General features: G+C 38.7%; 1 protein-coding gene across 1 annotated transcript in view; it reads left to right on the top strand.

The window, feature by feature from the left end:
• Positions 1–1,721: 1,721 nt before the first annotated feature.
• The window catches only part of ENTHD1 (ENTH domain containing 1), a 104,128-nt gene continuing 95,080 nt past the window's right edge, over positions 1,722–10,769 (top strand). The window contains exon 1 of the mRNA XM_039234966.1: positions 1,722–2,166. Within this exon, the coding sequence (XP_039090897.1) occupies positions 1,818–2,166 (349 nt within the window). The 5' untranslated portion in view covers positions 1,722–1,817. The remainder of the gene's footprint in view (positions 2,167–10,769) is intronic.

The following is a 10,769-nucleotide window of genomic DNA, read 5'->3' as shown; positions in this document are numbered from 1 at the left end:
AGAAAATTGTAAAACCACGCAACTTCTCATTTTCTTCCTAGGGTTGGTGATGGTCTTTTTCTGAGAAATTTTAATTAAGATACATTTTCTATCTTGCTTATTTGAGGATGTGTTGTACTTTTACCAAAAAAAAAAAAAAAAAAAGAAAGAAAGAAAAAAAGAAAGGTTGATTATCCCCTTCTCTTATTTTTTGAAAAAGAAGGGATAACTCCTTTAGTTTGCTTCTGAAAATGTATGTCTTCCTTAAATACACACACAGAAATTAATCAAACCTGAGCTGGGACTTGCGAAGGTCAAGGAAGAGAAACAAAACTGAAAACAAGACAAATTTGTTATGAATTTTAATGTTCTCTTTTTGTGTATGTGCAGTTTCTCTAGCAAAATCAGATTATAGATCGTTGAGGCTTCATTGGATTTGGATGCTTGTCAGGGCTTGAAATCAATTTAGTTAGTTCATGATCTTGGTGGCCTTCAGTGGTGAATCACCAGGGAAAATGCAAACTAACTGAGCCACCTTAATGCAAAGCAATGACCAAAGAGGAAGGGAATGGGTACGTGCGAACTGTGAATTGATCATAAGCATCATTTAAGGTTTGGGGGCTGCAGACCTCCTTTAAGTTTTAGCATATTTCGTATCCACCTCACTGGGCCTCGTATTGTGTGCCCTGGTTCTGGGATCTGACAGATACATGCCGATAATCACTCCGGGTTTTAGGAAAATTGTTACCGGATTTGAATTATACTATTGTTTAGTCCTAAATACTTACTTCTTTTTCTAAAGCTCAGTAAAGAAAGTAATTTAACCTTTTCCTTGACCTTATTAATCTTACCCGTTGAGGGTACCATGAGTTAGATGTGGAGTCCGCTGGGGTGCAACTATTTGTGTTAATAGTCGACAACCCTCCAAACTTTCAGATTAACAAGAAAGCAGAACATATTTAGATCTAATTCCAGTGACTTGTAGTTCTAAGAATAAAACCATAGGGTCACTCGATGACTCTAAGACTCACTCGTTAACCATCTTAATTACCTTCAGGATGTACTATTTTATACAAGACAAGAAATCTTAAGCATGGAATGTCAGAGCACAAGTTCCATTTTCTTTGTTTTTAATGTTTATTTATTTCTTAAAATTTTTAAAAATGTTTATTTATTTTTGAAAGAGAGACAGAGTGTGAACGGGGGAGGGGCAGAGAGAGAGGGAGACAAAGAATCCGAAGCAGGCTCCAGGCTCTGAGCTGTCAGCACAGAGCCCCATGTGGGACCTAAACCCATGAACCTTGAGATCATGACCTGAGCCAAAGTCAGATGCTTCACTGACTGAGCCACCCAGGCACCCCGACAAGTTCCATTTTCTTCTACTGACTTGCCCATTGTCCGTGTAATGCTTTAGAATAATTTTATTTCTGGCCAAGGGGGTTGAGTGATATTTTCTGCAGAACCTTTTAGGACTAGAAAGACTACCTATATTTCTTCACATAGTATAGTCCAATCCCTTATGGGAGATTTTCCCATACAGCTCCTTGGAGAATTAATATAGTGCCCTCAGTCCTGGCGGATGAACGTGAGGGGCTGATTTCTAAGTAAAACTAGATTTCTCACACTGACTTGGTCTTCGATAGACATTTCAAAAAATCTTGAACTTACACAGTTTTTGCACTTTGCTTTGCAGGAAATTGTTGCCTTATCAAAATGGAGATTAATCATTTGGGAGCAGCAGAACTGGGGGCCAATTCCCTCTCCATTTTATAAACCAATTATATAAGCTCCTATTCCATTGCTCACATCCCCATCTCACCTTCCAACGTGGCTTACCGATGGCATTCAGGAGGCAAGTGAAAAACTTCATGAAGAATTACTCAGATGCCGAAATAAAAGTCAGGGAAGCAACTTCTAATGACCCTTGGGGTCCCTCTAGTTCTTTGATGTTAGATATCAGTGACCTGACTTTCAACACAATTTCTCTGTCGGAGATTATGAACATGCTATGGCAGAGACTCAGCGATCACGGGAAGAACTGGCGCCACGTGTATAAGTCCCTTACGCTCATGGATTATCTCATCAAGAATGGATCGAAGAAAGTCATCCAGCACTGCAGAGAGGGCTTCTGTAAACTTCAGACACTAAAAGATTTTCAACACATAGATGAAGCTGGAAAAGACCAAGGTAAAAAAAAAATGGATACAGTGTGCCAGTAAAGATTAGAAGTTTGGGAAGGGATTATTTTATTTTATTTTATATTTATTTATTTTTTTATTTAAATCTAATTTGTTGTCAAATTGGGTTACGTACAACACCCAGTGCTCATCCTAGCAAGTGCCCTCCCCAATGCCCATCACCCATTTTCCTCGCCTCCCGCCCCCTCCCCGTCCACATCCATATCCACGGAAGGGATCGTTTTAAACCAGGAGCTGGGGCAAAGTTATTCTTAAATGTGTTAGCTCCCTTTCTCTGGGACAGTTACAGTTTCCAGAAGACTTTGTGTTGACTCTCTAGTGCCCTAGAGAACAATTTTCTTTCAAAGAAATATGTAGAACTAACACACTCAAGGTTGCCGATAAAACGATAACTCATAGAAGATCAACAAAGTGCATAAAACGGGAGGCATGGTAGCTCGGTGTGATTATGTGACTGTAATTCATAATTATAATTAGACTGGAATTTAGTCATAAGTGTAAGGAAGTGTTTCCAAAGACTCCAGAATCTTCAAAGGCTATCTAGATGGAAGTAGATGAGCACAAAAATTTAGGCCATAAAATAATTTTGTCGGGGGTGGAGGAGGAGGTGAAGTAGGGAACGGGTGTGGGGAATACCAAACGGAGATGACTTGGTAGCATCTGGTATTCTGCAATGCTAAAAGAACGAGCATTTCCTTCCCGTCTACTGTAAAATTGTAATTTGCGTTTAAAGCGAATAGTCTTATGAACCATGAGGAGAGGATACAATTCAGTACAGTCTTTTGTAAAGGGTACATTTTTAGAATAGACTTTTTAAAGAGCAGCTTTAGATTTACAGAAGAATTACACAGAAAGGACAGAGTTCCCATATACCCTTCCCCATCCGCACACTCTGTCTCTCCTGTTAATATCTTGTGTTAGTCTGGTACGTTTGTTGCAATTGACTAACTGGTATTAATACATTAACTAAAGTCCTTTGTTTACTTTAGGGTTCACTCTTGGTGTTCTTCCGTTCTGTGGGTTTTGAAAATGCATGTCACCTATCTACCATTCCAGGATCATATACAACAGTTTCACTGCCTTGAAAATACCCTGTGCTCCACCTGCTCATGATTTCTCCCCTGCCTGGAACCCCGATCTTTTGATTGTCTTTATAGTTTTGCCATTTCTAGAATGTTACGTAGTTGGAATCATAACAATAGGTAGCTTTTTTCAGACTCGTTTCTTTACTTGACAGTATGCATTTAAGATTCTCCCTTGTCCTTTTTACAGCCTGAGAGCTCATTTCGTTTTTTTTCTTCACATTTTAAAAATCAGCTTTATTGTGATATAATTCACCTACCAAACAATTCACCCATTTAAAGTATACAATCCTGTGGTTTTAGGTACGTTGTTAATTTTTAAAAATTGAGATAAAATGTAAATAGCAAAATTTGTCATTTCAAGCGTGCAATTAGGTGGCATTGATTACACTCACAGTGTTTGCACAACCATGGCCACTATCTACTTCCGAAACTTTTCATCACCCCAGAAACTCCATAACTGTGGGGCGCTTGGGTGGCTCCGTCGGTTGAGCACCCAACTCTTGGTTTTGGCTCAGGTCATGATCTCACGGTTCGTGAATTCAAGCCCTGTGTTGGTCTCCGTGCTGATGGTGTGGAGCCTGCTTGGAATTCTCTCTCTTTTCTCCCTCTCTCTCTGTCTCTCCTGTACTCACTTTCTTGATATAAATAAGTAAATAAAAAAAAAGAAAAAAGAAAGAAACTCCATAGTCATTGAGCAATAACTCTCCTGCTAGCCTCTACTACTTTCTGTCTCTGTAAATGTGCCTCTTCTGGGTACCTCATGTAAGTGGAATTATATCGTCTTTGCCGTTTTGTGTTTGGCTTATTTCACATACCATGATGTCCTCCAGCTCACACATACGGTGGAATGGATCAAAACTTCGTTCCTTTTAGAGCTGAATAACATCCCATTGTATAAACATACCACATTTTGTTTATTCATCTGATGGTGGATTCTTGGGTTGTTTTCACATTTTGGCTACTGTGAATAGTGCTGCAATGAACAAAAGCGTACAAGGATCGGTCTGAATCCCTGCTTTCCATTTGGTTGGGTCTATACATAGGAGTGGAATTGCCAGATCCTACGGCAACTCAGTGTTCAGCTTTTTGAGGACCAGTAACCTGTTTTCCTTAGCAGCTGCCCCACTTTACATTCTTACCAGCAATGTAAGAGGGTTCCTGTTTTTCCATATCCTCGGCAACACTTGTTATTGTCCATCTTTTTGATCACAGCCATCCTCCTGGACGAGAAAAGTAGTATCTCACTGTGGTTTTAATTTCCATTTCCCTAAAGACTAATGATGTTGAACATCATTTTATGCCCTTGTTGCCCATTTATATATCTTCTTTGGAGAAATGGCTCTACAAATCCTTTGTCCATTTTTAATTGTTTTTTTTTTTTTTTTTACATGTTGAGTTTTTTATATGCTGGATACAAGACCCCTATCAGATAGGTGATTGGCAAATATCTTCTCCCATTCTATAGGTCGCCTTTTTACTTTCTTGATTAAATTTTGATGAAGTCCAATTTATCTGTTTTCCTTTTGGTGCTTATGCCTTAAGTGTCATCTGTAAGAAGTCATTGCTTAATCTAAGGTCATGAAGACTCACACCTATTTTTTTTTTTATAAGAGTTTCAATGTTTTAGGTCTTCCATTTAGCTCTTGGAGCTAAATTTTTGTGCATGGCATGAGGTAGAGGTCCCGTCTCATTCCTTTGCATGTAGCTATCCAGTTGTCCCACTTTGACTTAGTAAAAAACTATTCTTTCCCCTATTGAATTATACCAGCACCCTTATAAAATCAGTTGACCATAGATGTAAGGGTTTATTTCTGTACTCTCAATTAAAAAAAAGTTTATTTATTTATTTCAAGAGAGAGATAGAGCATGAGTAGGAAAGAGGTGGAGAGAGGGAGAGAGAATCCCAAGCAGGCTCCAGCTGTCAGCGTGGAACCCGATGTGGGACTTGATCTCATGAACTGTGAGATCACGACCTGAGCCAAAACCAAGAGGCAGATGCTTAACTGACTGAGCCACCCAGGCACCTCCTGTATTCTCAGTTCTTCTCCACTGATCTATATGTCTATATGCCAGTGCCACACTATTTTGATTACTGTAGCTATGTAGTAAACTTTGAAATAAAGGTGAGTTCTCCAGCTTTGTTCTTTTTCAATAATTGTCGTGGCCTTTCTGGGTCCTTTGCATTTCCATAGCTAATGCTTGATCAAGATTGTATTGAATCTGTAGATCAATTCTGAGAATATTGCTATCTTAACTAACATCAGTTCCTCTAATCCACGAACACCAGATATCTTCCGTTTAACTTGGGGTCTTCTTTCATTTCTTTCATAAATGTTCTGTAGTTTTCTGTGCACAAGTCTTACATTTCTTTTGGTAAATTTATTCGTAAGTATTTTATTCTCTTTGGTGCTATTGTAAATGGAATTGTTTTCTTCATTCCATTTTTAGATTATTCACTGCTAATGTATAGAAATACAACTGGTCGAGTTATTTTTGTATATTGCTCCTGTATCCTGCTACTTTGCTGAACTTGTTTATTAGCTGTAATCATTTTTTTTTAAGATTCCTTAGGATTTCCTAATGTGAGATCATGCCATCTGCACCTAAAGATAGTTTTACTTTTCCTTTCCAATGTGGATACATCTTATTTCATTTTCTTGCTTAAATGCCCTGGCTAAAACCTCCTGTACAATGTTGAATAGAAATGGTGAGAGAAATTATCCTTGTTTCATTCCTGATCTTAAGAGGAAAGCTTTCAGTCTTTCACCATTAAGTATGATAGGTTGGGTTTTCATAGATGCTTTTTATTATAAGGTTGATGGAGTTCTTTTTTTTTTCTTCTAATGTTTATTTTGAGAGAGAGAGCATGCAGGCCCAGCGAGAGGGAGATAGAGGCTTTGTGCTGACAGCAGAGAGCCTGAGGCCGAGGCCAAGACCAGGCTCGAACTCACAAACCATGAGGTAATGACCTGAGCTGAGGCTTAACTGACTGAACCACCCATGTGCCCCGCTGGAGTTCTATTCCTAGTTTGTTGAATGTTTTTATCAGGAAAGGCTGTTGACTTTTGTCAAATGCCTTTTGTGCATCTATTGAGATGATTATGTGTTTTTTCTCCTTTGTGTATTACATTGATTGATTTCCATATGGGCACCAACCTTGCATTCGTGTATAATTCCCACTTGGTCACGGTGTATATATCCTCTTTATTTCTGAAGTGTTTACTTAAGGTCAGGTGTGAAGTTTCATGATGAAATTAGAGAATATCTTCTTGGGTTTTGATCGTGCTAGGCTTCTTAATCTCAAAATCGTAAAGGCATCAACTTCTTTTTTTTTCCATTTTATTTTTAAAAAAATTTTTTAAATAGTTTATTGTCAAGTTGGTTTCCATATAACACCCAATGCTCACCCCCGCAAGTGCCCTCCTCCATGCCTATCACTCCCCTTCCAATCCCCCCCCACACCCATCGGTCCTCAGTTTGTTCTCAATATTCAAGAGTCTCTCTCATGGTTTGCCTCCCTCCCTCTCCCCCTATTTCCTCCCTTCTTCTCCCCCACAGTCCTCCGTTAAGTTCCTCCTAATCCTCCTATACGTGCAAACATATGGTAGCTGTCCTTCTCTGCCTGACTTATTTCGCTCAGCATAACACCCTCAAGGTCCATCCATGTTGCTACACATGGCTAGATTTCATTCTTTCTCGTTGCCATGTAGTATTCCATCGTATAGATAAATCTATACAAAGGCATCAACTGCTACAAGGATTACATTTATTATTAAAAATTAAAATGAGGGGCGCCTGGGTGGCTTGGTCGGTTAAGCGTCTGACTTTCGCTTAGGTCATGATCTTGCGGTTCGTGGGTTCGAGCCCCGCATCGGGCTCTGTGCTGACTGCCAGCTCAGAGCCTGGAGCCTGTTTCAGTCTGTGACTCCCTCTCTCTCTGACCCTCCCCTGCTCATGCTGTCTCTCTCTCTCTCCTAGAAATAAATAAAACATTAATAAATAAATAAATAAATAAAATTAAAATTAAAATGAAATACAAATTAAAATTTTGCATCTCTAAGAATTAGGTTTAAGAAAAGGCATAATATTTTGGATAATAGTGAATGAAATATAATCGTTTTTGTACTTTACAAAGCAACTCTTTTATCACTGTACTGAGCACTGTGATGATTTTTTTTTAAGTGGAAAGAGAGGATCAGCCCCTTCTCTGTTGAGCTTGTGAGCTGTTTTAAGAGATGGAATAGATTGGCATGAAATTGTAAGCAAACTTGTTCATGCACTTATACCTTTTATATGTACAAGGTATGGCATATTTGGATGTGTTTCAGTTCACAATCATAAAGGTTTTTCAGATTTCCTAACAGTTGAGGTTAGGATCAAAGAAGTAAGCACATGTATACTATTTTGGACTTTGAAAATATTCTTGATGACTTGGTAGCATGAAGACAGCAAGAAAAATGCAAGTGAGAACTGAACTGTCAGCACAAGTGTAGTATATTCGTTTGTTGATTATGGAAGTTACAGTAGTTAGTGATTGGTAACATCGGTTCACAGTATTCCTTAAGTTAGTAGATATTAATTAGTGAAAAATAATTTTGTGGGAGAAAATATTACCTGTTTCATTTTTATATTTTATGCATTTCTCTTTTTGTATTTGTTTCCTAATGAGTGTAATATATTAGAATAGTAGTCCTTGGCATAATTTATACATAAACCTGTGTGTGTGTATATGTATATGGATATATGCACAAAATTTTTGTTACTGATAGGGTGTGTGGTCAAAATAATTTGGAAACCCCTGGCTCTCAGGATAAAGTCAGGCCAATCGACATTTCTACTCTTATTTTCTAAGACTTCCAATCTAACACATTGCATCCAAGCATTCCTAATGTAGCTTTCACATCTCTATGCTGATATTAAGATGTTTCTTCTTCACTGTAATAGTCATTCCCTGCTGTCTGTCTGTTGAGTTCCTACTCAGTCTTCAGATCCTAGCTCAAGAAGCTTTTCCTCTCTATCCCCAACTATGTCTTCTTTTTCTCACTGGGAAGAATTAATTCCTGTGTCACTTTATTCATAATATCAGTGCGGTGTTTTTTACAGTATATTTTATCCACTTTATATGTGTGTGTGTATATATATATATATATATATATATATATATATTTATCTTTAACCAGATTCTGAAGGTGTGTGTCATATGATAATCATCTTTTTACCATCAAGCCTTGGCACATACTAGACATCAGTAAATTTTTACTGAATGGAAGCCATAAAAAAAGCAAGAGACTTGAGATAGGAAATGTGATCACCGAAAACCTGCTCAGTAAGAATGATTTTATTGGATCAGAAAAGAAAAGCAGAGAGTGAGGTTTATACTGAGAAATTAATGGAAGAGAAATTGTAGTGGTCCAAGTCATCTGAAGCTGGATCCTACCTGAGATACAGGTTGTCAAGAAGAGACAAAGAAAAAAAGATAAAAATAGAAGAAATGATAGAAAAAGATTTTTGCAGGAGTTTCCCTGATTGGTTTCCATACTTGCTGTTCCCTTGGCCTGAGTGTTCATCCCCAGATCCCTGCATTGTTCCCTCACATACTTCAGATCTCTGCTGAGAAAGTCATCTTATTAACGAGGCCTCTTATCTACCCTATTTATGAAAAATCAGCCGCACCCCACAAGTGCACTGATAGGCCCCACCGACCTTCTGTTTTAGTTTTCTTCAGAGCTTTTCTTATCGGACATAGGGCATGCTTTATTTTAATATTTATTGTCTGTCTCTTCCTACTAAAACATAGGTTTCATGAGGGCGGGAATATTGGGAATATTTTATGTTTGCTTTATCCGTGCTCTGTCCCCAACATCACAACAGCACTTCTCACAGTGTGTGCTTAGTACTTAATAATAGTATTACAGTAGTTCCCCCCCCACCCCGTTTTTTAACGTTTGTTTATTTTTGAGAGGGAGAGCACACACAGGAGGGGCAAGGAGAGGGGGACAGAGCATCCAAAGCCGGCTCTGCACTGACAATCAAGAGCCCGATGCAGGGCTCGACTCCACGAACTGCCAAATGGTGACCTGAGCTGAAATCAGGAGTCAGATGCTTAACCAACTGAGCCACCCGGGCGCCCCTAAGCAGCGCCCCCGCCCCCCCCATCTGTGGTTTCAGTTTTCACAGTTTCAGTTACCCGTGGTCAACCATCATCCGGAAGCAGATGGTCCTTCTGATATATCGTTCAGAAGCTAGGTAGTAGCCTAGTACTATTCACAGAGCGTCAAGCAATCACTTCACTTCACCGCATCACGTAGGCGTTGTATTATCTCACATCGTCACATGAAGAAAAGTGAGGGGAGTACAGTAAGAGAGAGGTCACATTCATATAATAACTTCCATTACAGTATATTCTATATTTTTTTCCTTAAAGTTTTTTTTAATGTTTTTTTTTTAAATTTATTTCTAGGAGAGAGAGAGAGAGAGAGACAGCGTGAGCAGGGGAGGTTCAGAGAGAGAGGGAGTCACAGACTGAAACAGGCTCCAGGCTCTGAGCTGGCAGTCAGCACAGAGCCCGACGCGGGGCTCGAACCCACGAACTGTGAGATCATGACCTAAGCGAAAGTCAGACGCTTAACCGACTAAGCCACCCAGGCGCCCCAATTACGGTATATTCTTATAATTGGTCTATTTTAGTATTATTGCTGTTAATCTCTTACTGTGCCTAACTTATAAATTAGGCTTCATCACAGGTATGTGTGTGTAGAAGAAAACACAGGTAGAGTTTGATACTATCTGCAGTTTCAGGCATCCACTGGGGGTCTCGGACAGTATTCCCCTTGGCTTTCTGGGGGGGGGGCGGGGAGTTGAGAAAACAATTCAGAAAACCTGGGCAACAGGAGACACTTGTGTTCAAATAGTTTGTTAACATTTCAAATGAGTTTCCCAATGTTTTTCTTCAACCTCCAGACAGTTTTTCAGATGAAATAAATTTAAAGCAATGAGTCTAATTGTTAATCTGAAAAGATGTATAACAAATGCATGATTTTCACTATGTTTCCAGACTTTGGAGACAGTCTGTATTGTATTTATTGTAGTTCTTTCTTTTTTTAAGTTGACAATTGGACACATTGCTTTAAATTTAGAGGTACTTTGCCTGAAACAGTGTCTAGATTCTATAGAAAAACATTGAACGTATTAATGTAAAATGTAAATAACATGCTACTTAAAAATATGTTTTTTTCTGTATTCCCTAACTTTTTGGACCCCCCCCCCATATGAGCAAACAAGTTGATAACATTTAACTATATGACAAAGACTCTTCTAACCACTTCATATATATTATCTCATTTAATCTTCATAATAACCCTTTAAGACAGTTGCAGTATCGGCCCCAGTTTACTGATGAGGAAAGTAAGGTACAAAGAGGTTGAGTAGCTAGTTCACACAGCTAGTTAGTGGCAGAGCCAATTATAAACTAGATGTTTTGGCTCTAGATTCTATGTTCGTAGCTACT

The sequence above is a fragment of the Hyaena hyaena genome, unplaced genomic scaffold (assembly GCF_003009895.1).
Source record: "Hyaena hyaena isolate Hyena2069 unplaced genomic scaffold, ASM300989v1 scaffold_4, whole genome shotgun sequence".
In the NCBI taxonomy this organism is placed as follows: Eukaryota; Metazoa; Chordata; class Mammalia; order Carnivora; family Hyaenidae; genus Hyaena; species Hyaena hyaena.
Note: the sequence above shows the minus strand (reverse complement) of the source record. Positions and strands in the feature narration are given on the sequence as shown.